Here is a 27,631-nt window from a genome sequence, read left to right on the forward strand (position 1 = left end):
AAAAGGCCTATTGGGACCACGGCCCAATATGTTACCACAAAGCAAACAATGTCCTCAACGGCTACCTGCAATACAAGACAAAGAAAGGAGGTTAGCAAATAAGACAACTTCTGCAGAGAGTACGGCTGTAACAACCAAGAATCGTTTTGCAGCCCTTCAATCCGACGACGATAGTGACGCCACGTGACAATGAGTAGAAGAGCCTAGAACTTAGGTTAAAACCTTTGTATACCAGTATCCTTCTATAAAAAGGAACAAATCATTGTAACACTAAACCATCGATTGAGAAATAAAGAATCAATCTTTCATCCTTCTCTGTTTCTCTGTTTCTTTCTACAACAGTCTCTAGAAGACAAAAATTGCAGCCTTCACAAAATCAGAGATAATAAATGTAGATACAATAATACAAAGACTTCAAGCTTCGTTTCTAGAGAAGCAATTGCTGATTATTCGGGTCTGCTTATATTAGTTGCAGGCTCTGCTGAGGAAGAAGTGAAAGAAGAGAGTATTTTTGTTTAACAAGTGATGAGATTGTATATAATGAATGATTTTTTTATGGCTCTCAGGCTCTTTTGTTAGCTGCAAATCAATTAGTAAGTTATAAGGCCTTTGTGACACAATTTATTCATGAGGAAAATGAATCTTTGTTTATATAAAATAATCCACTTAAGTTACATTTTGATCTCAGTACAAATGTCACTGCTCTGCAGTCGCATTACATTTTAAACAATTGGCCACATGGAGTATGTTACAAGGAAGAATGACAAGTCTTAAGGAGATATGATACAACTATAATGAAGTAAGTAACACAAGTAATCATATAAATATATTTGGTATGGATATAGTGACTTTTTATCTGCAAAAAAATCAATGAAATACTCAAAAACGCTAGTAAACTAGCTAGTTAACCGTCCTTAATTGTACATAAAAAAAAAAAAAATTTCGTCATCGAAAGAAGATGAAATTGCTTAACTATCAGTGGGTTTCGTCCTTGTTCGTCTTCACAGTTTCAACGAATATGATTCCAATTAGAGTATGGCTCGGGAGCTAACTTTGGAACAGCTTTCTTGACGGTCCCTGGTACTCCAAAAACATTCCAAATCCTGAGAGTCTCGTCTGCTGCTGCTGAAGCCACGGTACAACCATCCGGACTCTGTGCTATATAAAGAACTCTTGATGTATGACCAGTGAGTTCAGCCATTTTCACCATGGATGGGTACTTCCAAAGTGTAAGCTGATTCTGTGTATACCCATGTGAGCTAAGCAATTCTCTTTCGTTTTTGCTCCATAACAGAGAACAAACTTGAGAGCCGGTGTCAACTGAATTCAAGCAAGCCCCAGTGAGTGTATTCCAGAACTTAATCGTCTGATCTCTGCCATCACCACCAGTTGCAAGCAAACTCGATTGGAAAGGGCACCACGCAAGAGCTTTCACAGCAGCTCTATGTTCCTCAAACCTATGCAGCCATTGCCTAGTTGAGTTGGAGGAACGATCCCATACGTGTACCACATTGTCGTTACCACCACTTGCTAGTTGCTGTCCTGATCCTGACCACTTGAGACCACAAACCTCTTCAGTGTGACCCACGTAAGTAGCCACAATGGGTGATCTGATCCGCACATCATTGTTGATGACCCGTCCGTCCATTCCTCCAGTTGTTAGAATGTGATTGTTCCATGCCAATGATCCTACTCTTGACTGGTGACCACCTTTCAATGTTCTTATCAGTCTACCATCAGAAGAATCCCACAGCTGCACTTCAGAGTTGTAAAGACCAACTGCAAGATATTTACCATCTTGCGTCCAGTTAACGCTTGTGACAGGTCCCTCCTCTTCATCAACGGTCACAAGCTCAGATGTATGATCAGTGGATGCATTCCGCAAGTAAACAGTGTCTCCCAAAGCCACGGCTAGAACATTACCACTGCTCCAGTCCAACAAGTTAAGGTAGAAGTCATCGACCAAGTCAGGTAGGTCCAAGGTTTTCTCACAAGTCTGACGAATGTATCAACGAGGCTTTACGGATCTAGGTTGTTGTTGGTGAGGATCAGAAGAAGCAGAGTGAATAGTACTAGAAAGCAGAGCTTGAGGTTTTTTTCTGAATGCGAGAATCCGAGTTCTATTCATATTCATCGTCTCAGCTAATCGTTCAATGTAGGCTTTTCTTGACGGTGAAGTTACTTCACCCCTAACTTTTCTTCCTTGAGTTAGAGCGTAATGAGCGTAGTCAAAGTCCATCCCAGCCCTGTTTGGTATAAACCTATCAAAATTTTCCTTGGATCGCTTCCTGGGAAGGAAGTGTTCTTGAGTTGTACACCACCCTTTCATATCCGTCATTACCAAACACACTCAAAAGAAAACGAAATTAGAGACTAATCAAATAAAGCCCTGCAAAAAAAGAAGCGTTAGTGAATTTGAACACAGAGACAAGAGTTTGGTTTCGTCGATGAGAGAAACAAGAGACTAATCATATAAAGCCCTGCAAAAAAGAAAATTTGAACACAGAGACAAGAGTTGAGTTTCGTCGATAAGAGACTAATCAAATAAAGCCTGCAAAGAAAGAAAAGAAGCGTTAGTGAATTCGAACACAGAGACAAGAGTTGAGTTTCGTCGATGAGAGACAGAGAGATTAACCAAAGCCCTGCAAAGAAAGAAGCGTTAGTCAATTCCAACACAGAGAGAAGAGTTTAGTTTCGTCGCTGATAGACAAAAGAGATTAATCAATCAAATAAAGCCCTGCAAAGACAGAAGCGTTAGTGAAATTTGAACACAGAGAGAAAAGTAGAGTTTCGTCGCTGATGAATGTGAGATGACGATCGAGAGAGCTAATGATCGAGAGAGCTAATGATCGCTGATTTAGGGTTTCTTTTGTTTTCTGTGATTAATTATAGTACAACGGTTGGAAACAAAAGAGAAAAGGAAAATTACAATTACAACGGTTAGATTAATAAATGCGTATCATATCATATCATCATTTAATGAAGAGGAAATTAAACCTCAAATATGGAAATATAATTCTATTGAAATTATAATTAAGTATATGGAAACCGGATTCTTCTATATAATACCCTCCTGAACCGTGTTTTACCCTAAATTCTCAAAGAGTATTCTTTTTCTTTCTTATTTTCTCTGTGTCAAACTAAAGCTTCTTCTTTTACGTTTTTTTATTTGTCTCTCTGTAAACAAAGCTTCTTCTTCTACAATGTTGACAAAGGACAAAACCAGGAGATTGTTGTCCGTGAGAAACCCAAAAAGTTTCAAGAAACAACCTAAGACAACAAATCTTGCTTCGAGAGAACAGACCATGTATAAGAAAGCATCCGAGCTTTCCATCCTTTGTGATGTCGAAGTCTGTGTGATATACTACAACCGTGACGGAGAACTCGTCGGGACATGGCCGGAAGATCGATCCAAGGTTCGAGACATGGCAGAGAGATACAGCAAACTCAACGATAGCGAGAGACGCAAGAAAAGCACAAACCTTTCTCTGTTTCTGAATAAGAAGACCGACAAGAAGACATCTTTAGATATCAATGACAAGAGATTCTCTGAGAAACTTTTGGAGATGGAGGCTTCGTTAGAGAGTAATATACGGGTGTTACAAGATCAGTCTTCGGGTGTTACAGAACCTGCAGACAGAACCCCTCGATCAGAACCCTTTGGTGTCTTCCGCCGGCTTCTTCACAACATTGATGAGCGGTGGTGTGTCAAAAACAGAGCAAGACCTATCGACGCCTTCATCGACTCAACAACTTCCCATGGTGATGATGCAGACACAAACCCCACCAGTACTTGTCCACTTTGATGATCAGTTTGCGGAGTGGAATCCGTCGTCTTTTTCTTTTGCAGATCCATCATTGATGTTCTCTTCTTTTTACAATTGAAGAATTAGGTCTTGAGGTTTATTATTTTCTATTATGTATGATTGATTACCAAGTTTGATTATGATGAGTTTGTAACTCTGTTAGCATGCAAAAAGTCTCTTCATTTAGATATATTTAGAATTTGTTATGAATTTTTGTATCATCCTTTGAATTGTATGTTTTGCCAATTGTATGAATGTATTTTTCTCTCAAGTAAAGTTTCTAACATAGTCTTTGGCTTCTTCTACTTTTTTTTTTTTTTTGAGTCTTAAATTTGAGTTTGATCAAACTAACTATATTAAGGGTTTTTATGCAATAGATCACATTGAATGTTAAATGTCTATAATTGATGCAGACAAGTAAACTAATTGAGTAAATTGAACCTTGTTTCTGTGAATGATCTATTTTATCACTTTCGTTACAATCTCTGCAAAACAAAAATCAGAGAGACAGTGACTGGTTCGGTGCAGGCTCTGGCTTTTTTCAGCTGCAAAACAGTTAGAGAGATAAGGACTTGTGAAACAATTCGTTCATATGAATAATAGTCAGTCTTTGTTTATATAAAATAATAATCCCACTACAAATATCACTGCTCTGCTCTGCAGTCGCATTACATTCTATTTTCGTGACCTGTTCGAGTACACTAAACCATTGGCCACATGGACTATGTTACAAAGAAGAATGAAAAGTCTTAGGAGATATGATACAACAACAATGGAGTAACACAAGTATTTCCTAAAAAACCGAAATCAATCATATACTCAGCTCTGTCGGAATTTAGGCCACACTGTGATAACTCCTGGTCTTGTCTCATCAAACCTGCTGTACCTGTAAAGCAACATTCCATTCTTCAGTTGTTTCACCTGTTATCTTCAAAGAATGTCTTCACAGCCTGAGGAAGTGAAGCATGTCCCCGGCTGTGTTTACCAATACCTATAAAGGACACAGAACATTACTGTCACAGATTTATGTGTGAAGCTTCTATTCTATTTAAACAAGGGAAGCATCAGTTCACTACGTAAACAAAAATTGACATACCTGTTACAACCTGCAACGAGTTACGTAGTTGCCTAGAAGAAATTTTTTGACTGTCGCGTCCATCCACATCTAATCTACCAAAAGGCTCTTGTGATGCAGATCGCAGGATTGCATTCTTTGGCCTACCTCTGTTTGGTGATACTGAACTGTTCACTGTGAAGTGACCTTCTATCTTTTGCAAACGTTCTTGTAACGCTTGAACAGCTTCTGTTGCGTGGAGTCCATGCAGGTCCAACTTCCATATGCCGTTGTCCTTATTTGTTATACCTATTATCTTTTTGGCTGCCTCATCATTTAGCTTCTCAGCTGTTAACCAATCCTCTCTTGCTTTTTTCTGAATGCTGCTTGGCAGAAGCATGATCATATCTCTGAAAAGCATTTTGGGCAGCTCTTGAATGGTTTGAGGATGGTTTGAGGCTGATCTGTTTAAAAGAAAAGAAGGAAAATTTCTCAATAGCTGATGATAATTACATATTCAGCTTTGAAGATAAGCAAGGATTGAAATAGGAAACCGACTTAGTTGTAGCTTGAAATTTAAGCATACAGTTTGGAATTTTGAACTGACTATGGACACATGATAAACAACTCAGTATAAAAAGGAAACACTCCTTTGTGTACCTCATCATTTTCAGTGCATCCTTTCGATGATTCAAGTAGAGATCATATTCTTCCCATTCAGGCTCTATAGGAAGGAACTGAAGCCGTTGAATGATACAATCTAGTTCAGAAATATCATCACACAACTGTTGACTGTCAGATGCAACCACCGGAAACGACCTTCCATCACTCTCTTGCAGATCAACCTTGCCAGCATCTTCAAAAGTGGACCTAGCACCCATCTTCACCGAACTTGTACCACTTCTTCCAAATGTGCTATATCCGGAACTTCTGTTATTGGATGAATAACTCTCAATCTTTGAAGTTGGCACCTCAGCTTCCTTATTGTTACCAGCAGGAACCATACCTTCCAAAAATTCTCTGTCAATGCCGGAAATTTCGAAGGAGGTAAGAGCACAGAGGAAAAAAACTTTTCAGAAGGTTCATGATTTCTTCTCAGCTTCCCTCTAACATCTACAAGAGATGTATTAACACTAGTTGAAACAGGCGGGAATGGATCATCGTCTACCTCGATTTCGAGACCTTGCTTCTTCTGTCTCTGCTTGAGATCAAACGCAGTCCAACCAGATGATTTACTTTTCATCCATGACATCTTAAAGAAAATAGACTAAAAATAAAGGACCCTGTGCACTAGCACCTACGGACACCCTCTAAGCCGGGGCTGTCTCTAATAATAATGATGGCGATACATTGGGCTCTTCTTTCTCAACTTCCTCCAAAATCAATATCCCAAATCATACTGTCTCATCGAAAAATCCATTGTTCTTAAAGGGAATGCCTGAGAAACCAAAGCTATGCATCAAGTCTCAGTTTGGTTTGAGGCAGAGTGTTTTGGTGGTGTTGTGCAGAGACCAGTTTAAGGAAGCTGGGAGAATTTGCAAATTTATGTAGACTTTGTTTTTCTTTAGAGATGGAGCTGTATTAAAAGGGAAGAGAAGCTAACCACAGAAGATTGGTGTCGATCGAATTTTTAGACAAACAGGAAGTAAACAATACATTTTTCTGTACAAATACATTTTTAAAAGAAGTTCAATGAAAAATATGGTGTTTAACAAGCAGGAAATGAGATGGATAATGTTAAATGTGTTAAATTCTTTTCCTTTATATTGAAAAAGTTGGTTTGGTTTGAATTTTGATCAATGCTTTGGTTACCATTTGGAGCCCAAACCACTCAAACCAATCCACCAATGCAATTTGATTGGTTGGTCTAAGGAAATATAAAAGCAATTATTCAACTGCATCAATTCTTTCAATTGCAAAATATGAGTTCATACTTTCACATAACACTAAAGAACCAAACCAAAAACAAAGCAAACAACAATTAAAAGGGAAGGAAGCAAACGATGTCCTAAAGAACGCAACCATAATTAAGTCATGATGAAACTTAACTGTAAGAAATCATAAATCTTGTTTCTTAATATGGGGTTAAGATAAAATTCTCACTTAGCCATCATGACTTTAACGAATTCCTCATAGTTGATCTGACCATCGCCATCAACATCTGCTTCTCGGATCATCTCATCAACTTCCTCGTCGGTTAGCTTCTCCCCAAGATTAGTCATCACATGTCGAAGCTCAGCTGCAGATATGAAACCATTCTGGTCTTTATCGAAAACCCTGAATGCTTCCTTCAGCTCTTCCTCTGAATCAGTGTCCTTCATTTTCCTTGCCATCAGGTTCAGGAACTCCGGGAAATCTATGGTTCCGTTCCCGTCTGCATCAACTTCGTTGATCATGTCTTGTAGCTCGGCTTCTGTTGGGTTTTGCCCCAGAGACCTCATCACGGTTCCAAGCTCCTTGGTGGTGATGCAACCTGCAGTCAGATTTAGATATAAGTTTAAGAGACCGACTTATATCCACAACCAGGTTCACGGACAGCAGTTCCAAATATGTTTAAGATGATCAATTTCAAAAGAAACAAAAACCATTGCATTTCTTATTTCAAATGATGAAGATCTGGAAAGTAAAAAGAGAAATGATTTCTCATCATACAATAGGAATAAACTCTTCAAGGCTTCATTTAGTGTTAAGGAAATGAAATATTGCATGTTTATTTCATCTTTCCTTATGTGTATTGTGTACTGTACTAGCTAACCTATTGCATTAAAAGACACAATATTCATTTCTCCATATCTCTTAACAATGGTATCAAAGCCAGGTTAACAAAAACCCTAGCCACTTCGTTCAATTGAGCCCACACCTCACCGTGCAAATGCCATAAATGCACAATACAAGGTGCTAAGAATGAAGCAACACAACATAATTTCGCAAGTTCTTCACCAAAACATCTACAACATCAATCCTTATTTCAAGGACGAACCATTTAACTCTCAACTAACAACTCAATCTCAATATATATATATGGATAATTTTCATGAAAAATAGCATTGCTGAATGAACACTGACTAGTAAAAAATACAGAATGAACCAAATCTACCCCAACAAACAAAGCGATCGAGCGAGCGTACAAAGCAAACAAACACCGCGTGAATCTGAGTCATTATTGAACAAGCCAAGAAATGCTAGATCGTTCACGAATTCAAGTGAAACAAAACACGAATTGTACCCCAAGAAAAATGAAGATCATGGGAAAGCAAGCCAGTGAAACGAAACACGAATTCAAGAACGAAGGAAGGAATCATCGGAAGAGAAGATAAAAGTTATAGATCTGTGAAAATGAGAACATACCATCACCATCCTTATCGAAGAGGCTAAAAGCTTCCTTGAACTCTGAGATCTGGTCATCGGTGAGCTGATCCGCCATTTTTCTTCTACCTTCTTTTTTTTTTTTTTTGGAACTCCCGAGAAAATTTTGCTAATGATTTTAGGATTTATTTTGTCTACAAGAGCTCTTATAAAATACACAGCCCAACATTAATATATGGTTGGGCCTCTTAAAGATCAAATTACCATTTTTCAGAAAATAAAAATAATAATAATTTAGACAGAATTTATCCTTAATTATTTGTTTTCACTTTTCATACTTAGTGGAGGTTATTGGTTTGAGATTTTAACAGAATTTTAAAGATTTTAAATGTTATGTAGAATCTGTTGTTATTAAATCAAGATTTTGTTAAACTCTGTTAAAGTTTAGTGTTATTAGTTTGTGATTTGTAAAAAATCATTTAAAATCTTAACAAATTTTGGTTATTGGATTCAGACTTTTGTAAAGTTATTAAAAGTTTTGTGTTATTCAATTAAAACAAAAGAATCTATGATTGTTAATGAGTTCAATTATTATGTTATTGGTTCATGATTTTAGACACTTTATTTACAAAATAAAGTCATGCAAAGTATCAAAAAAAATACAGGGATTGTTTGAAAAACTTTACAAGATTTTAGAAAACTAATCAACAAAACTCTCTAGCAATCTTTAACAATCTTTCACTTATTCACTTTTAATGATTTTGTTGAACTCTTCAAAAATCTTCATAAATTAGCATCAGATAAGTTAATTAGGGGGTGGTATTGGTTTGAGATTTATGAAGATTTTTGAAGAGTTCAACAAAATCATTAAAAATGAATAAGTGAAAGATTGTTAAAGATTGCTAGAGAGTTTTGTTGATTAGTTTTCTAAAATCTTGTAAAGTCTTCCAAACAATCCTTGTATTTTTATGATACTTTCCATGACTTTATTTTGTAAAGAAAATATCTAAAATCATGAACCAATAACATAATAATTGAACTCATTAACAATCCTAGATTCTATTGTTTTAATTGAATAACACAAAACTTTTAATGACTTTATAAAAGTCTGAATCCAATAACCAAAATTTGTTAAGATTTTAAATGACTTTTTACAAATCACAAACTAATAACACTAAACTTTAATAGAGTTTAACAAAATCTTGATCTAATAACAATAGATTCTACATAACATTTAAAATTTTTAAAACTCTTTTCAAATTTTAAACCAATAACCCCCACTAAATGAAAATTTTATCCATAATTGATTTCTTTCATTATAATATACTATATTTATTTTCTATTAGATACACTAAAAACCAAATAGTAGTAGAGTATATATCTATCAAACTATTTCAATAAAATATGTGATGTCATTATTTAATATCTTGCAAATAAGTAAAAAAAGACAAATATCATCTATATAACAGCATTTAATAATTATCGATTAAGAATACCTTTTTCCCAGCGTAAATAACCGTTTTTCTCTCCTCCAACAAGCGACGCTAGAGGCGATTAACCAACACCATGGCTTCGGCCGACGTCGGCTCCGGCGTCGGACGTACTCCTTCTTTTCATTTACCATCTTCTTAATTTATCTTATTCCTTTATAGATCTAGTTTTGTAAGATTTAGATTGTTTTCCAAATCTCTTCCATAAAAGGAGTGTTTCTGGAAGGAAGATATTCATTTTCAAGGCAAGGTCTATCCTCATCATCTCAAACATCCATTTTTGTGACTATGATCATGGTTGAAGATTATGGGTGTAAAAGATGATATGGATCTCATTTATGGTTAGACAAAGCTTATAGCAGATCTTCAAGTGGTGCCATGGCTATTGTCTCTCAGATATTTTTAAAGTCAGAGGAAGACAATCATACATATATCACAGATCTATATATATATATATATAATAGTTGTTTTTATTTTATACCTCTTCAGTAGAGTTTGATTCCGGCGAATGATCATCTGCAAATTCTTCTGCCGGTTGGTGTTTTAAACGATTGCGAAGTGAATTTGGTATTTTCATAGTTAGATTATAGCCAAGAATCGCAACGACTTGGGGTGGACTTGGGTTCAAGCACGAAGAAGGAAAATAGCAGATTTGATTATCTGCTAGCGAGTAAGTTCTTCTAGACAAGAAGCATTGTTAAATTCACTTCTTTTGTTGTATCGTTCCTTATTTATGTTCATAAATGTATCCTTATGTGAATCATTTCTCTGTAACTTTGTAAACTCTTCTTCGAAATAAATGGAAATAGATGTTAAAAAAAAACAGCATTTAATAATTAATCTCGAAACATATTCAATTGCATATTTTACATCAAAGTATATCAATTAAATTTGTTATATTTTTTATATATAAAAAATCTAATAATAAAAGAATTGAACTAGGTAGATAACATGAAGAGATTATCCTCTAATTACGTTGCATGAAATTAGAAGCGGATATGTAAAAACAGTTTTTAAAAAAACATAATACCAATTATTGTATATTTGAATAAGTGAATATATGATAGTTAATTATTGAAGATCACAATATGTAAAATAATATCCTAAATTGAAGAAACTAAAAACAGTACTGTCAACATGTAAAATAATATCCTAAATTGAAGAAACTAAAAACAGTACTGTCAACATGTAAAATAATATCCTAAATTAAAGAAACTAAAAACAGTACTGTCAACATGTAAAATAATATCCTAAATTGAAGAAACTAAAAACAGTACTGTCAACATGTAAAATAATATCCTAAATTGAAGAAACTAAAAACAGTACTGTCAACATGTAAAATAATATCCTAAATTAAAGAAACTAAAAACAGTACTGTCAACATGTAAAATAATATCCTAAATTAAAGAAACTAAAAACAGTACTGTAAGTAAATAGTACTGTAAGTAAAACAGTAGAATATTTTTTAATGTACTAAAAATAATAAATATACCTAATAAACTAATATATATATATATATATATATATACTTTTACAATATTTTATCATTCCGTATATTAATACTTTATAAATATTATATGGAAAAATCACGATTTTACATTAAAATGTTGCATATCATTCAAGCATGTATGTAATAACATCAAGTTTCAATTTTTTATGGGGAAATTGGAAATAAAGGATGTTTTTTCCAAAAAATGTCCATATGTACTTTTATTTTTTAGGTTTGGTGAGATAGGTTTTATAATAATAGAAACTCAGTTTTACCCCTACATTTTAAAACCAAAATAAAAACGAAAATACAGTAAATAAATAATTAACAAAATTTTTTTAAAAAAACAAAGTGATGAAACCTCTAATCGATTTAGAGGTTTATACACCCCCAAGAATGAAAACTCGAAAACCCGGGTTTGACGGACGGTGAATTACTGCGGCTTGTTCTTCCGATTAATCTACAGCGGTGGTTGAACAGCGGACAGAGGAATGTAGCTTAAAATAAAATAAAAAAGCTGTATGATCGATCTGCTTCCGAATTGAGTCTCCATGGCTAGTGGAAGCAGCATCAGAGTCGGTGGTTTGTTTGTGAACGCAGAGGTGACTACGAGTGGTAGACCAGTGCTTCGACGCAATGAGGTCGACTGTTTCCTCCTCTCCTCCGTCGATTTCGATTCCGAAGATGATCCGCCGCGATTCACCGCTTTGAAGTCCGGTAATCTTATCTTAACCACTCATCATCTCATATGGATCCCTTTGCAATCAAACAGATATGTTCCTTCTTCGATTCCTCTCGCCGCTGTTACTCACATCTTCTCTCATAAGAAATCGATAAGGTCTATGTTCCATTCGCCGAGAATCTGAGTTCAAGCGGATCCGGGTTCGATTGTGGTGACTATTGTCTTCAAGGGGAAAGGGGATTTCAATGGATTTAAAAATTTTTTTTGGGAATGTTGGAGAGGCAGGGCATGGGAAGAGGGGGACAAGAGCGAGGCTGAGACTTCTCATTCAGGAGGATCTGGAACGGTTGCTCAAGGTTTATACGGAAACGATGGAACAGTAAGGATGGTGGGATTGGCTGGGATATTGAGGAAAGAGCAAGAACAGTGGGAGAGCACGAACAAGAACTTGCAAGATGATAAAAGTCTAGGACATGTATTTTTCATATGTTTTAACTTGATCTTGAAGAGTTTATCTGCAACTGTTTGTAGAAGGGAAAGATTCTTATTTGATTATTGGTTTCATATTCAAGTCAAGTTGCGTCTGAATTATAGTACTTTTGTTTGGTTGATAGATTAAGAAGGCTAAAGAGATGGTGAGTCTGGCAGAAAAAATGCGTCAAAAGCTCTTGTCTTGCTTCATCTGTATGTTAAGGAACGAAAATTAAAGTTAGTTTGAAATTCAAATTAGAACATACTCCTAACAAACAAATACAATCTTAGATAAATTATTTAGTTTCTTTTTAAAAATATTCACTTCCTATATATAGTGAAATCTAAAATTTTCAGAGTATACATTCTATATTTCTGTAGTATATATCTACTAATTTTTTCAGAAATAGAGTAAAAAAAGGAAGACATATTCTAACGTTTTCAGAGCATAGAGTAAACCGTAGAAGGTTTATACTAAAAAGTTTAAAACATAGAGTAAACCGTAGAATACATACTCTGAATATCGTAGAATTTTGAATTTCGGACTACTAAACTATTTAGAACAAAAACCTTTTCTGAAATTAGTATAACATGTACAAAATGTTAGAATACAAAATCTAGTATTTTCAGAATAGTAGAAAACGTTTTCTAAATTTTTTATATCAAATTTTATCCATAAAAAAAACAGACTTATACATTTTTTATTTTTTTGGAAAAAATAATATTACCTCTATTATTGTATATCTACTCATTTTCCTATATTTCACATTTTAAAACTTGTTAAATGTGAGGTTTTCAATTTCTATAGGTATTTTAGGTAAAAATGACCATTTTAAAAAAAAGGTGTATATGGACAATTTTTTTTTTAGTGATCCTTTATTTCCAATTTTCCCATTTTTTATAGGTAAAATATGACATGAAAAGAAGAAACCGTTTATTTAGGTAAGGTCACTAACTCTAGTCAAAATCTTGAATACTCAATCTTTTGTCAATTTGCAACTAATTAACTAAAATTTGATTGACCAAAAAAAGAATAACTTGTGTCTTAAGATTTTTTTCTTTCTTTATTTTCCTACCTTTTAAAGATCTTTACAAAATACAGAAAGAAATAGTGTCCCATACGAAAAATAAAAGGAAGTGGTCATATCTTAGTATAAATGACCTATTATTAATCCCCACACGGTTTGCCATAGAAAAAAATAAAAAAAAATTCCCAAACGAAAATGAGAAATAAATATTTGTTTTTGTCTGTTAGCTACTAAAAAAAAAAAAAAAAAAATTGGCAATCATCGTATTATTCGTATCTCTCTCTCTCTCTCTGTGTCTCTCGTTATTTCCACCGTCCTCCTCCTCTTCCTTTTGCATCTCTTCTTTCTCTTCCTCCTCCACCAAATTCGATAAGCGAATCCTGCGCCTTAGATTATTATTTTGAACTCTTTGTCATCACTTTTCTCCGCCCAATTTTGCAGGTTTGTTCCGAGATTCTCCTTGTTTTTGCTTCGACGATTTGCGATGAGCAATTCGGTTACTTGAAGAGTTTAAATCACTTATTACGCTTTGAATTTTGAGTATAAAGAGTGCATAAATCAATATATGATGAGTTAAGTCTAGAATCTCGCTTCAATTGTATACCATACGATTATTGGTTTAGTGGAAAAACCTGAAATTTGTTGATTCTATAACTCGTGATTCTCGGGGATTTTAGTCTTTTTTTTTTTGTTGGGAGCAGTGCAATAAAATGGACGATCGAAATTTCCGGTGCTAGATTTATCAGCTGTTTTTGCGCTTTCTCTTTTGTCGCATATTACTCTCTTTGACGGTTACTTCGTCTTTTTTTTTTTTTTTTNTTTGAATTTAGTTTCTGTGGATTGATGATAAGATACGCATTCCTTGTGTTGCCTCTTCTGTTGAATGCTTTTACATGTGCTTTTATTTTTTAATAAATAGCTTTTACATTTTTTTTCTTTCAGAAAACAGCTTTCGAAGATCAAAGGAGTGATGAATCGTGCCAAGGTTCAGCGTCGTGTTGGAAAGTATGAGGTTGGGAAAACGCTTGGACAAGGCACTTTCGCCAAAGTTAGGTGTGCTGTTGATACTGAGACTGGAGAACGCGTTGCTCTCAAGATCCTTGATAAAGAGAAGGTTCTCAAGCATAAGATGGCTGAACAGGTTACTACTACTCACATTCCTTATTAGCATATTTTACCGCTTTTGTCACTTTTTACAAGTTAATGTAATATAGTACGTGTTTGCCTTGCTTTCTTACAGATAAGGAGAGAAATTTCTACTATGAAGTTGATTAACCATCCTAATGTTGTGCGGCTTTATGAGGTTTATCCCCACCACTTTTGCTCAATGTGTCTCCTTTGTCTTGCTTAAGAGTCTTTGTAAGTGAATCAAGATTTGTTGTAAGCTAACTTTTTTGAGGAAATTTCCAGGTTCTGGGGAGTAAGACAAAGATCTATATTGTCCTAGAGTTCGTCACTGGTGGAGAGCTTTTTGACAAAATTGTGAGTTTTCCTTAATAACCCCTTACCTGATCTGTCTTTTAGTTTTGAATCATGTACGCTAAGCTGTAATGAATCTTGATGGATTGTCCTGTCTTTTACAACTGAAAGGTTCTCTTATCTTTGAGTAAGTTTAACCTTTGCATTATGCATAAACTTGTGAAGGTACATGATGGGCGCTTGAAAGAAGAGAACGCACGCAAGTATTTTCAGCAGCTTATTAATGCTGTTGATTACTGCCATAGCAGAGGAGTGTACCACAGGGACTTAAAGGTACGAGACTTTTTGGTTCATGTTGGGCACGAGTTTGCATCAAATTGATGCCTATAACTTATCTTATTTATTTCTCATTGCAGCCAGAAAACTTGCTTCTAGATGCTCAAGGAAATCTCAAAGTCTCTGATTTTGGGTTGAGTGCCTTGTCCCGACAAGTCAGGGTAACCACTAAATATATATATTTTTAGCATCCTTTTGTTTGCCTTAATTCCTACTGATTTGTTCTTGTCCTATTGTAATGAATGTGCCTGTAGGCTGTAGTTCAGCAATGATGTGTTTTATCGTTTATTTTTATATATCTAATCAGCTCTGTAGCACTAATCGTTCTGTAGATTCTTCGCTCATGAAACTTATTTGGTTTTGGCAGGGTGATGGTCTTCTTCACACTGCATGCGGGACGCCAAACTATGCTGCTCCTGAGGTATGCTTAATCATGTGTCTTGTCATGCGGTTGTTGCACCATGTTCTTAATAGCTTCCTTGTTGCTCTTTTCCTCCAGGTTCTTAATGATCAAGGCTATGATGGGGCCACTGCAGACTTGTGGTCCTGTGGAGTGATACTCTTTGTACTACTTGCTGGCTACTTGCCTTTTGAAGATCCTAATCTCATGACGCTGTATAAACGGGTAAGACGTTTTTTCATTTGTGTCAATGCTTCTTCCTTTACCATTATCTGTGATTCTATGTTACAATTTCGTCATTTTTCAGATAATAGATGGTGAATATCATTGTCCTCCTTGGCTCTCTCCTGGTGCTAAGAACCTGATTGTCCGAATCCTTGATCCTAACCCTGTGACTGTAAGTTATTTCAGTTTATCAATGCTTTCAGTTTTAAGTCTATACTTCTTTTGCTTTCTTCTGTCGAACCCACCCCAAGAGTCTCGTCTTGTTTATTCTTAGACTTAGGTTAGGGCTTACCAGGGCTCGGGAAAAATTATGCTTGAACGATTTGAGAGAATATTCAGTACAGTGGCAATTTTATTGTTTGTCTTTTGCTATTTTTAGCATTAGGTTTGAGATCAAATTCATTATACATATTTAGAGAGCATCTTTACTTCCCAACTTGAAAGCATAATTATTGACTTGGAATAATATCTCTAGCGTTGGGTTAACCTGTACGTTTAAAATCATATTAAGGCAGCTGAAGCTCTTGATATGTTAAGTTTCTGTTCAGTGTCATGTTACATTTTGTGTCATATAAATTTTTAAGTTTCCGTTCTTGTTAACTCTTTCTTCTGAGGATATTTACCTGAATGAGCTACTAATGGTAATATCTGCTGGTATCTTAATCATGATATAACTAAGGGATTACTAATGTGTTTTCGTATTTTGGGTTTCGGGGGTTTCCTATTAGAGAAGCTCTTAATAGCAATAGGTTTGTCTTATCTGTCTTTTGCATAATGTAAAACATCCGAGGATCATCTGAAACGGTGGAACTAATTGACTGTGCATTTTACATGACAGCGTATCACAATTCCAGAGGTTCTGAAAGATGCATGGTTCAAGAAAAATTACAAGCCAGCTGTTTTCGAGGAGAAGGAAGAAGCGAACTTGGATGATGTGGAAGCTGTTTTTAAAGATTCAGAAGTGAGTCATATTTGTTTTAGTCTGAGATCTGGACGATGTTTAACTGTCTTTTCGTATTTTCAATTAACTTAAATAAACGTACATAACAGCCTGTGATTTATGAACAGGAGCATCATGTCAGAGAAAAGAAAGAGGAGCAACCAACTCCTATGAATGCCTTTGAGTTGATATCAATGTCGAGAGCTCTGGATCTTGGAAATTTGTTTGAAGAAGAACAGGTATGTCCTTTAGATGAAACATGCTTATTTTCTTAAATCTTTGAGATAACAGTAGTTTAATGTGACATGGCATTATATATTGCAACTTTACTCATGAGTCATGAAGACAGAATATATATAGACCATGTTAGGTCAGTCTTGCCACATTATATTTTCAGTAATGAAGTCTATATCGTTTAACTTGCAGGGATTCAAGCGAGAAACGAGATTTGCAGCTAAAGGTGCTGCTAATGAATTAGTCCAGAAGATTGAAGAAGCTTCTAAGCCTCTCGGTTTCGATATTCAAAAGAAAAACTACAAGGTAAACCGATCTTGTGAAACCCTATTAGTCTTCTTTTTTAGACCCCTTTCTGTTAGAGTTAAGGATCACAAGCACAAGAAAATCCAAAGCTACACAGAATCTTAAATCAAACATGCAATAAATACTAACCTCACAAAGAAATCCTCAAGACCTCTCATATAGTAATTACTAATTAGAGTAGAAATCTAATTAACATATTATACCTATCAGACTTGTTACTCATTTCTTCTGAGGAGTGGAAGTTTCCTTTTTATGGATATCGTATTAATCTAACTATCGTGTCACTTTCACTTAAATCTTGTTACTTTTGTACACAGATGAGACTCGAAAACGTGAATGCTGGAAGGAAGGGTAACCTAAAAGTTGCGACTGAGGTACATACATGACTCTTTCCTTTATCAAATTAGTATCAAAACTGAAATGAAATCAATGAATTGACCTTTTTAATGCATAATTTTTTGTAGATATTTCAAGTATCGCCATCACTTCATATGATTGAAGTCCGGAAAACTAAAGGGGATACACTAGAATTTCACAAGGTAATATATATAGTCACATCCAATTTTTATCACTCTGCGGTGATGAATATCTTTCTAGGACCGTTTCTTACATCGGCTTATCTACTATCTTTTCAGTTCTACAAGAAGCTGTCGACCTCACTTAATGATGTGGTTTGGAAGTCCGGCGAGAGCTCTGGTTTGAGCAAATAAGGAAAGGAGTGGTTCAAAATATGCGATATGTATCATATCCAGCTTTGTCTTTTCTTTTCTGGTACTCTCTTTTATTTTTTTTCAAGACTCGATTCTTTTTAAAATTTAGAGACAAAAAAAACCCATGAGATTGACTCTGTACATATCGAAGCATGTGCAGTACAACAGTAATGTTTATGGTGTTAATATAATTGCCAACAATTGTATCAAATATTTTATGTCCAAATGACTGCTTTTATAACTGGGTTCTCCCAACTATACCGTGGCTTATTATTATATCATTCGAAAACGTTCGAGTTTCAACAATGCTGGTTGAAAAGTAAAATAAGCTCAAACGACACCGTTTCAAAGTAGTTTTTAAAAATACGAAAACCAAAAAAATCGCCGTTGCCGGGGATCGAACCCGGGTCACCCGCGTGACAGGCGGGAATACTTACCACTATACTACAACGACTTTGATGTTAGCTCATCGTCCTTATATATATTTATTTCTATAACTAAAGTGGGACTTGTATTATTTGTTATCCACATCAACGAGTTTTTTCTATGGTTGTCACATTTTTGTATCCGTTAATCGTTTTATCATTAAGAAAAAAAAATTCGAAAGTTTCTGTGTTCTCTGTGTTATTGCTTGAAGCCATGGCTTCGTTATCGACGATAACTCAACCGTCGTTAGTACACATTCCCGGCGAATCAGTACTCCGTCACGTACCGAGCACGTGCTCTTTCCCGTTGAAGCCAACATCCACCACGAAGCGTATTATATGTTCTCCGGCGAGAAGTTCCGGTGAGGTATCAGCGGAGGCAGAAACAGACGGTGGATCTAGCACCGCCGTGGATGAAGCTCCGAAAGTATCACCATCTTTAATCTCAGCTCTCAACGTCGAACGTGCTCTCCGTGGACTTCGTAATTAATCCCTCTCGATCGTTTCGATTTTTAAGAAATTGTTGTTTTGGTTTGAAGTAAAAAAAAAAAAACTGATGGTGGTTTGAATTAGAATGCAGCAATTACAGATGTAGATCACTATGGACGGCTTGGAGTTTCGAGAAAGTGTTCTTATGATCAGGTTAGAATTGGTTACCAAGATAGAGTTAAGGAGCTAAAGGAACAAGGCCTAGACGACGAACAACTTAAGACCAAGTTGGATCTTGTCAAAGTCAGTATTTCTCATACAACTCAATCTTTTTTCATTTTCACCATATTGTGGGACTTTTTATCTATCTACGTCCAATTTGTGCTTTTTAAGCAACCAACTTATTTGAACATTTTTTTGGAATTAAAGTTGTCGTAAAAAGTAGTCTGACGTTATAACTTTAACTTGACATAATAAGTTCCAACATTAATATCATGTTGTAAGATTCATGGAGAGATATAAAGGAATCTAATCAAGGATGAATTTTAGGAGTCGTATACGATCTTGTCGACCGTGGAAGAAAGAAGAATGTACGATTGGAGTCTAGCCAGAAGCGAAAAAGCAGAGCGGTATGTGTGGCCATTTGAGGTTGACATCATGGAACCGTCCAGGGAAGAACCACCTCCTCAGGTACGTATATAAGTACCGGTTGTTTTGGTCATGTTGAGAACCTTAGAAAATGTAAATTTTGCTTCAATTTAGTTTTTTTCATGTCGAGTTCTTATATGGGAGAGATATGGACGTACAGGAACCGGAAGACGTAGGACCAACGAGGCTTTTGGGATACTTCATTGGGGCATGGCTTGTCCTTGGTATCGCTCTTTCTGTTGCATTCAATCGTTAGCCACATTTCGTTTTTCTTTACATTGTTCTTTCATATCCATTTTCTAGCTCACTTCAAATTCCATGTATATTTTACCCGAATAAGGATTAACAATTAAAAAACCTTATGATGTTTCAAGCTATAACAATGATGTGTGTCTGGGAATTTATGTATCCCCCAGTTTCCTAGTAGTAATGCGTAGGAAAAACTCACTTAAACACGGTACAAAATCTCTATGGAAATATATGCCAAAGTGAGCATATGAGACCGGAAGAAGTTTATCTGGTGGTGGCATAAGTAATTTTTTTATGTACTCTGGAATTTGGATTCACAAGAATTCTAATGTGTGGTAAAGGTGATTAGAGAAAAATAATGACTTCACCTTGCACGGACATATCATTTTTTTTTTGCTCATTTATATTTACTATTTAAAGCATCAGAAATGCTTTTCTCTAATATTGTTCATTTGTTTGTAACATCATTTCAATTTTTATTTTTGTGTTAATCACAAATATGGGCGTGCCGAGCACTTAGAGTTTATAACATGAAAAATGAAAGTAAAACAATAGAAAAAATCGTGGGAAATGAAGAGATGTAAATTATATATTTTTAAAAAAAATTAAAACGGAGGGGGAGATAAGGTTTGGTTCTCAAACAAACGTCGTCGATCGGGAGTCAATCTATATATTAATGAACAATAAAAAAAATGGTTTAGTTGACGTTAAAGAATGTTTAAGTTCTTGACTTAATTCTAATTAATTAATAAGTCATTGAGATACAAATAATAATACCGTCGTACAGTTTATTTTAGTAACGTAGAAATTTAATTAGCTTACACGACCTGTTTGACTTCAGAATAAACTACTGATCAAAGCTTTTTATAGTTTTTGAAAACGAAGTAAAGCCAATGGCTTTAGTGGCATCGCAAACATTAATTTTTCTTAAAACAAAACTATTCCAATTTTCTTTTCTTTTTTAAATATCAACGAACCCCTAGCAAGACTAACTGTAACTCATAACAATTAGTATGTAATATCTATTGTGAGTTTTCTCAAAAACAATTCCTTTGTGATTATTTTTTCGTTACTCTCCTTTTTTCCTGAATGTAATTACGCCCATATTTCTGTTAAAATAATGCTTTACTAGATGATTAACTGAGATATGCAGAAAATTTGATAATCAAATAAATTGGTAAAAATCTATAGGGAATTGTTTATGTCGTTATATGAAAATAAATCTAACTATGTAATAAATAAGAAAATAACATATGATGCCCGAAAGAAAAAAACATATGCGATGGCTTATGCCGGAATATTTAAAAATTTTAATCATATTCATATTTGCAATAGTTTGATTACAATAAAATGTTTTTATGGTAAAATGCTATCGGCTTTGGAAGTAGTATTTGTAATACTTGAAATAATAAATCTATATAATAATAATAATTTGAATAAATGCCAACAACAGTTGCATATTTTTTCATTAAATAATTTTTTATATTTATTTTGAAAATTATACAGTTGCATTTATTCAATGTAGAGTTGTGTCTTTTACTTTAAAATATCTACATAATATAGTTATTTTGAAAAAAATCATACAGTTGAAATTATAAAGTTATATTTTTTACCATAAAAATCTATATAATAATAATAACAATTTAAATAAATATCAGTAACAATTACCATTTTTCTTTGCAACTGATTCATTATGAATTTTCATCTAACATTTTAAACTTAGATTTGAGTCTTTTTACCATATTATTATTTTATTATAAGTTTTTATTTTGATGGTTATGTTTTTTAAACTCACAGTTATATATGTTTAATATTCATAAAGTTTTAACTGTACTTATTATTTTCTTCATTTGAGATAATTTTTAATTTTATTATTTAGCATATAGTTTCAAATAGTTTTTTTTTTTTCAACCATTGGGTAACAACAAGCCGGCCCATTAGTCTATTCCCTATATTTGTAGGAAGCGGAACTCAATCCCGGGTGTGATGGTGTCTTTTGCATTAAGAACTTACCGTTGGCCACTGCAATAAGGTCATTTCACTAGTTTCAAATAGTTTTATAATATATAATTTTAAATTTGAAATTTAGTTTAACTTGTTTTGAAATACTTTTTCCGCGATAGGAGTTGAGTCTAGTAAACATAATGTAGTACTTCAAATTTATCTTTTCACATATTGCTCGTTCTTAATTTCCAAAGAACACATACTGAATTCAAAGGGTTAAATAGATGTTGTTAAATTACTTTATCGGACAACAATCCGGAATTACTTAATTTATTTCGGGCGGAATTAGGGAATTGCCCTCCAAGATCTTTATATTATAATGGTTGAGTTGAGTCGGTCACAAACCTTTTTCTTTTCCCTTTTAATACATTACCCAAGTCAGCGAAATTCATTTGATAAAGTTACATTTGCCTGCCCCACGATTATTGTAAAACAATAATAATAAACCCACAATAATTGAAGGTTGTGAATAAGATAGACAAATGTCGTCAATTCTTTTACGTTTACTTAGTATTTTTTTTTTTAACATCATTAACGTTTTACTTTATGCATGAGAAATAAATGGGAATGAGTAGTACAAAAAGTTAGTCAATAATTTCAAATTTTTGTTTTTGATAAAGAAACTAAACTTAAATGTATGGTTTATTACCGGATTAACACAATCTACAGTCGCTCAAGTCTCAACATGTAACTATTTTTACCTAATCTTCTAAACCTTATATGTTTAATAAAATAACATATATAGGACAATTAGTTTTGTTTAAATTCTTATATTTCAGATGTAACTATGGTCAACCACTATAAACATATTAAATAGTAAGAATAAACGATTATACCCTTTAACAAATAAAGAATAATAAATGATTCTTTCACATGTTTAAAAAGTTAATTTAGGAATCGTCACAAAATCTCTTGTTTTTATATGATTAAAAGTCAATGAGATAACACTCACTTAAAAATATTTTAATATATATTGTAAAATTTATTATTTCATAATATGTTAAATTTTGTATATTCATGAATATTCTGATATTCAAAATTGCAAAGCATTTTGCTTCATTTACAGGATAATGAAAGTTTTTTTTTCGTTGCACTAATATCCCAAATGAGATGGTGGATTCAAAGAAGCAATGACCAATTTCTTTGTTTCAAACGAAGAAACATCGCAAACTAGTCAAGTAAAAGTTTCGTTGTTCGGCTACGTTTAGACTGTTATGTCGTTTTCTTTAATTTATTAATCCTTACGTAAGTTATAGTTACTTAATTAGGTAATTAATTAAGGTGGGAGGAGAGGGATTCATCAGGTGGAATGTACTTCTTCTAGAGGTCGAGAAGTTGTGAACACGATTGTATTGGATCTTGTCTTCTTCTAAATAGTAAATTAATTGTGCAATTTGACCCAATATTGGGATTTTTCGTTATCCTAATACTTATATATATATATATTAATACTAAGTCCAACTTTGGAATTCTTTAGTTGCATGAATACTCATATATATTATTCTCTATAATTATAAAAAGACATTTTAGATAAATATATAGTGATATTTTTAGACAACACCGAAATCTGATTACAGTTATTTTGGAAAAGCGTAGATAAAAGAACACTTCAAATAATTCAAATCTTTATATTATTGGCATACGAATATAAAAACTTGCTAACGAAATCAAACCATTGAAAAGAGAAAACAACGAGTGGTTTCTTCATAGAACTTAAGAACTGTTCCTCAAGTGAAATTCTAAAAGGTACGTATCTGTTTTTCTGTAGATTTTGTAGACATACGAAAATAAAAATAAAATTGTAATTTTTCCAAAAATTATATTGGAAAACAACTATATATTTTCTTAAACCAGAGCTAGTGATTCTCATCAATCACTAATGATTGCTTATATCCCTAACATCTTCAACCATAGCTAAAATTTCGGGATGGGAATGACACAATGTTATCAATCTATCAACCTCCATAATCTTTTTTACTTTTTGTTGTCCAAAAGTTTTATCAAATAGTTTAGGATCAATGTGTAAACTCCATATTTTGTGTTTAAGTTTTAAAAGATTAGATGAAAAGGAATTAAATATCTTATCTTTCAAAATCCAAACCTATTTTAACTTCATACATAACACTGTTTTTTGTCTCAACAGATAAAATTTTCTGGTTTTATATATAGTGGTAATTTTTTTTTTTTTGTTGGTCAAACTGGTTTATAGTGGTAATCTTAAGTTGATAATTAAATCCAACTACTGACGGTTGAATTTGAACTGTCTTAAAAATTATTAACCAAAAGGAAGATGATAAATTCGAAAGGAAGAATCTCTAAGCATGGTTAGAAGAAAAAAAATTGGAGGTTGTGAAGTGAACCACCATACAATTAAATGGTTTTTGCAACCATTTAGAGTTCGGATTTTTTTTTTTTTCTTTTTTCAAAATAACACTCATTTATAGTATTATCATAAAATAATAAAATCCTCAGAATAAAATTATATTTTATATGTTATGTTATTTTTTTGTGACATTCTTTTACTATTAACAGACTTTGTTAATACTAACTACTCCATTAAACTTAACTGTTTTTCACTTTCATCATCTTTTACTGCATCTTTCCTAATCACCGAAGTCTCTGAGACAATTCTTAACCGTGTTGTATGTAACTGTTGTTTAAATGATATTAATAATTTCAACCCATTAACTTCAGCAAGTGCTCTTATTTGAGGCCAACAATTTCAACTTAAGCTTATTGTGAGTTACGGATGGTGGTAGAAACTAGAAACTCAGCTTCTTCTTGGCTTATTGGAAAAAAAAAACAATAACTACGTCATCTCTCTATAATGCCGTAAGCATACATACATACCAACTTTCTTACACAATAAATTTCATAGATTTTTCCTTTGCTTTCTTTTTTTTTTCTTTTTCGGTACGGGACAGATTTTGAGGATCCTTTAACCATTCTTTTAAGAATGGTTGAAATCTTTTTCTTTTTTCTCTTTTTTATTTCCTTCTTTAGTTAACTCAGTGTTGACAATATTAGGAGACATTTTAATACCAATATCTTCGTTTAAAATTACATTATAAGTTTTTTAAAAGACGTTATTAAAAGTATTGCATTTCAACGGCCGAATGAAATTAAAAAATTCATCACAATTAAATAAAGGGACTCTTAAATAAATTAATAAACAGTCCAAAAGCTATAACCTCAGTCGCTATTTATAGCTAAGCCACACAAGCTTCTCTCTCACCACAGACAAACAAAAAAAGGTTTGGTACCAAAAGCTAAAAGCTTCCATCTACATTAGAGTCTCTCAATTTAGCATTTACACACAATCACATACACACACACACACCAAACAAAAATGATAGCTTACATAGAACCATACTTCTTGGATAACGACGCCGAGGCTGCCTCCGCCGTCACCGCCTCCGTATTATCTACTGATGGCGTTTCTGAGTCACTTGACATCCAAGGAGAAATCCTGTGCGGCGGCGCTGCCGTGGATATCGCCGGGAGAGATTTCGGCGGCATGAACTGTGTGAAGCCACTTGCCGTGGTGAGACCCGTGGGACCGGAGGATATCGCTGGAGCTGTGAAAGCAGCTCTGAGGTCGGATAAACTCACGGTAGCGGCTCGTGGAAACGGTCATTCCATCAACGGCCAAGCCATGGCGGAAGGAGGGCTCGTCGTCGATATGAGTTCCACGGCGGAGAATCATTTCGAGGTGGGGTTTTGTGGTGACACGGCGTACGTCGATGTCTCCGGGGGGGCATTATGGGAAAATGTATTGAAACGGTGCGTTTCGGAGTACGGTTTGGCTCCGAGGTCGTGGACTGATTACCTCGGGCTGACGGTGGGTGGGACGTTGTCCAATGCCGGCGTTAGTGGACAAGCGTTCCGTTACGGACCACAGACGTCGAATGTAACGGAGTTAGACGTCGTAACGGGAAACGGAGACGTCGTCACTTGCTCGGAGGTTGAGAACTCTGAGCTCTTCTTCTCCGTTTTAGGTGGTCTTGGCCAGTTTGGTATCATCACCAGAGCTAGGGTTTTGCTACAGCCAGCTCCAGATATGGTTAGATTAATTTACTTATTTATATATTAATCTCAAATTATATATTTTTTGTATAATATTCCAGTCAAAATAAATATATATATTGTATTTAGGTGAGATGGATAAGAGTAGTATACACCGAGTTCGACGAGTTCACTCGTGACGCCGAGTGGCTAGTGAGTCAGAAGGACGAGTCGTCGTCGTTCGATTACGTGGAAGGGTTCGTGTTCGTCAACGGTGATGACCCGGTCAACGGATGGCCGACTGTTCCGCTCCATCCGGATCACTATTTTGAACCGGCCCGGCTCCCACAATCATCCGGGTCGGTTCTTTATTGCCTCGAACTCGGTCTTCACTACAGAGACTCCGATTCCAACTCAAACGTCGACAAGGTAAAAATAATAATAACTCAAAAACTTTATAACGATTTTTTCAAAAATTCAAGAACCGTTCATCTTTGAATGAATAATGATCCGACGGTGGTGGAAGCTTCTAATGTTCTAGAAACCTTGTTTGACCAAAATTGACCTTAGATGAAGTGTGAAGTTGACCGTCGGATCAAATCAACGGACTCTATTTTCTTTTCCTTTTTTTTTCTAATTCGCTTACAGTCATACGACACGTATTTCATATAGGACCGCATTGAGTTTTCTCGACCTCCATGATTACACCATAAAATTCAATAAAGACATTTAGAAATTTTTTTGGTAATATTTTATAATTAAGGAAATATAATAGGGTGGGAAAAGGGAATTATACAGTCTCTTGTCTGACTGCATAATATGAAACTGACGAGACATTGGGTAATGTATCTTCGATTTTGGATTGTCTGACATCAAAATATATACTCTATATATGTGCTTCTCTCTAATGCCCTTGTCGTAACCACGTTATTACGAATACGACATTTGTCTTCTTCTTTTTTTTTCTTTTTTTTTTCTTTCTTTTCCTTTTTTTCCTTTTTGCTTTTGTTGTCTTTCTCATGAAACCCATATTCTCAGATCACTTGCTTTTTGCTACTACTCAATTATTTAGGTTTAACTTCAATACGTGTGACGTGTCTATTGGTCGTGCGGTATGGGACGTCAAGGGTGAAAATTGTAATTGTAGCATGTAGACGTTCTAAGTAAAAAACATTGATGATTTGATTTCAAACGGTCCCGGCTAAAATCTGGCCATCGTTTTATCCAGAATTATCTCTCAATGTACCAAAACACCCCTGACTGATTCTTTTTTTTTTTGTTGTTTGAGTAGAGGGTGGAGAGATTGATCGGACGGCTACGATTTATTGAAGGATTAAGGTTCGAGGTAGATCTGTCTTACGTTGACTTTTTACTTCGGGTTAAACGGTCCGAGGAGATTGCGAAGGTAATCGGCACGTGGGAAACGCCGCACCCGTGGCTTAACCTCTTTGTGTCGAAGCGAGACATCGGAGAATTTAACCGGACGGTGTTTAAAGAACTTGTCAAGAACGGAGTCAATGGGCCGATGCTAGTGTACCCACTCTTGCGAAGCAGGTGAATATTGCTCTCTCTCTCTCTCTCTCTCTCTCTCTCTCTCTCTCTCTTTCTACATTTTTGGTTAGACAAGGCACCTATCTAAAAGACTAAAACAAGATCGGTCTAGTTAGTTTTTTTCACTGCACGTGTTATTCACGTGTGATGATTAGTCGTGCATGCGTAAACTCTTAAAGGCAACCCACAAGTCAGCGAGACGTGTGATCAACATATTGTCGCGAAACGTGGCACTGGCGCACACGTACGGGTTTTTATAAGTACAAAAAAGTTGGAATATAGTGAGGTCCGTTTAGATTTTGTAGGCGAGATCAAAATACTAAACTAATACGATACCGTATTAGGTATTACGGTTGGGTGGGTGAAGGAGTTGTATTGTAACCGTCGTTAAGGTTAACGTCGTATAGGGAAAGAGTTCGAAATA

General features: G+C 34.7%; 5 protein-coding genes, 1 non-coding gene and 3 pseudogenes across 6 annotated transcripts in view; 5 read left to right on the plus strand and 4 right to left on the minus strand.

Annotated features, from left to right (window-relative positions):
* Positions 1,010 to 2,338, minus strand: LOC104770508 (annotated as a pseudogene).
* LOC104772427 (agamous-like MADS-box protein AGL53) lies at positions 3,263 to 3,822 on the plus strand. The gene has a single exon (XM_010497043.2). It carries the CDS (start codon positions 3,306 to 3,308, stop codon positions 3,804 to 3,806), a length of 501 nt encoding a protein of 166 aa, XP_010495345.2. The 5' UTR covers positions 3,263 to 3,305; the 3' UTR covers positions 3,807 to 3,822.
* LOC104772428 lies at positions 4,626 to 6,112 on the minus strand (annotated as a pseudogene).
* On the minus strand, positions 6,737 to 8,347 carry LOC104770507 (calmodulin-7). Its single transcript, XM_010494941.2, has 2 exons — positions 8,209 to 8,347; positions 6,737 to 7,333 (listed from the first exon to the last, which is right to left on the minus strand). Exons 1-2 carry the CDS (start codon positions 8,282 to 8,284, stop codon positions 6,960 to 6,962), a joined length of 450 nt encoding a protein of 149 aa, XP_010493243.1. The 5' UTR covers positions 8,285 to 8,347; the 3' UTR covers positions 6,737 to 6,959.
* LOC104770506 lies at positions 11,272 to 12,492 on the plus strand (annotated as a pseudogene).
* Positions 13,566 to 18,107, plus strand: LOC104770505 (CBL-interacting serine/threonine-protein kinase 26). The gene is made up of 15 exons (XM_010494940.1): positions 13,566 to 13,767; positions 14,269 to 14,467; positions 14,567 to 14,629; positions 14,737 to 14,808; positions 14,971 to 15,078; positions 15,162 to 15,242; positions 15,449 to 15,502; positions 15,581 to 15,706; positions 15,789 to 15,878; positions 16,545 to 16,667; positions 16,775 to 16,885; positions 17,073 to 17,186; positions 17,504 to 17,560; positions 17,651 to 17,725; positions 17,822 to 18,107. Exons 2-15 carry the CDS (start codon positions 14,297 to 14,299, stop codon positions 17,894 to 17,896), a joined length of 1,320 nt encoding a protein of 439 aa, XP_010493242.1. The 5' UTR covers positions 13,566 to 13,767; positions 14,269 to 14,296; the 3' UTR covers positions 17,897 to 18,107.
* Positions 18,279 to 18,350, minus strand: TRNAD-GUC. Its single transcript has one exon. It is a non-coding gene; the product is annotated as a tRNA-Asp (tRNA).
* On the plus strand, positions 18,457 to 19,806 carry LOC104770511 (NAD(P)H-quinone oxidoreductase subunit U, chloroplastic). The gene is made up of 4 exons (XM_010494944.2): positions 18,457 to 18,803; positions 18,902 to 19,053; positions 19,300 to 19,440; positions 19,559 to 19,806. The coding sequence occupies exons 1-4, from the start codon at positions 18,536 to 18,538 to the stop codon at positions 19,652 to 19,654; spliced, it is 657 nt and encodes a 218-aa protein (XP_010493246.1). The 5' UTR covers positions 18,457 to 18,535; the 3' UTR covers positions 19,655 to 19,806.
* The window catches only part of LOC104770512 (cytokinin dehydrogenase 7-like), a 3,511-nt gene continuing 721 nt past the window's right edge, over positions 24,842 to 27,631 (plus strand). The window contains exons 1-3 of the mRNA XM_010494945.2: positions 24,842 to 25,714; positions 25,807 to 26,085; positions 26,948 to 27,210. Of these exons, the coding sequence (XP_010493247.1) occupies positions 25,001 to 25,714; positions 25,807 to 26,085; positions 26,948 to 27,210 (1,256 nt within the window). The 5' untranslated portion in view covers positions 24,842 to 25,000. The remainder of the gene's footprint in view (positions 25,715 to 25,806; positions 26,086 to 26,947; positions 27,211 to 27,631) is intronic.

This window comes from Camelina sativa, chromosome 20 (assembly GCF_000633955.1).
Source record: "Camelina sativa cultivar DH55 chromosome 20, Cs, whole genome shotgun sequence".
Taxonomy (NCBI): domain Eukaryota; kingdom Viridiplantae; phylum Streptophyta; class Magnoliopsida; order Brassicales; family Brassicaceae; genus Camelina; species Camelina sativa.

Coding starts and splice junctions, on each gene's coding strand:
- LOC104770507 (XM_010494941.2), bottom strand. CDS start 8,284: ATGGCGGATCAGCTCACCGATGACCAGATCTCAGAGTTCAAGGAAGCT. Junction 7,334..8,208: donor CTTCGATAAGGATGGTGATG/GTATGTTCTCAT, acceptor ATCTGACTGCAG/GTTGCATCACCACCAAGGAG.
- LOC104772427 (XM_010497043.2), top strand. CDS start 3,306: ATGTATAAGAAAGCATCCGAGCTTTCCATCCTTTGTGATGTCGAAGTC.
- LOC104770511 (XM_010494944.2), top strand. CDS start 18,536: ATGGCTTCGTTATCGACGATAACTCAACCGTCGTTAGTACACATTCCC. Junction 19,054..19,299: donor CCAAGTTGGATCTTGTCAAA/GTCAGTATTTCT, acceptor GATGAATTTTAG/GAGTCGTATACGATCTTGTC. Junction 19,441..19,558: donor GGGAAGAACCACCTCCTCAG/GTACGTATATAA, acceptor ATGGACGTACAG/GAACCGGAAGACGTAGGACC.
- LOC104770505 (XM_010494940.1), top strand. CDS start 14,297: ATGAATCGTGCCAAGGTTCAGCGTCGTGTTGGAAAGTATGAGGTTGGG. Junction 15,079..15,161: donor TGTACCACAGGGACTTAAAG/GTACGAGACTTT, acceptor TTCTCATTGCAG/CCAGAAAACTTGCTTCTAGA. Junction 15,503..15,580: donor CAAACTATGCTGCTCCTGAG/GTATGCTTAATC, acceptor CTTTTCCTCCAG/GTTCTTAATGATCAAGGCTA.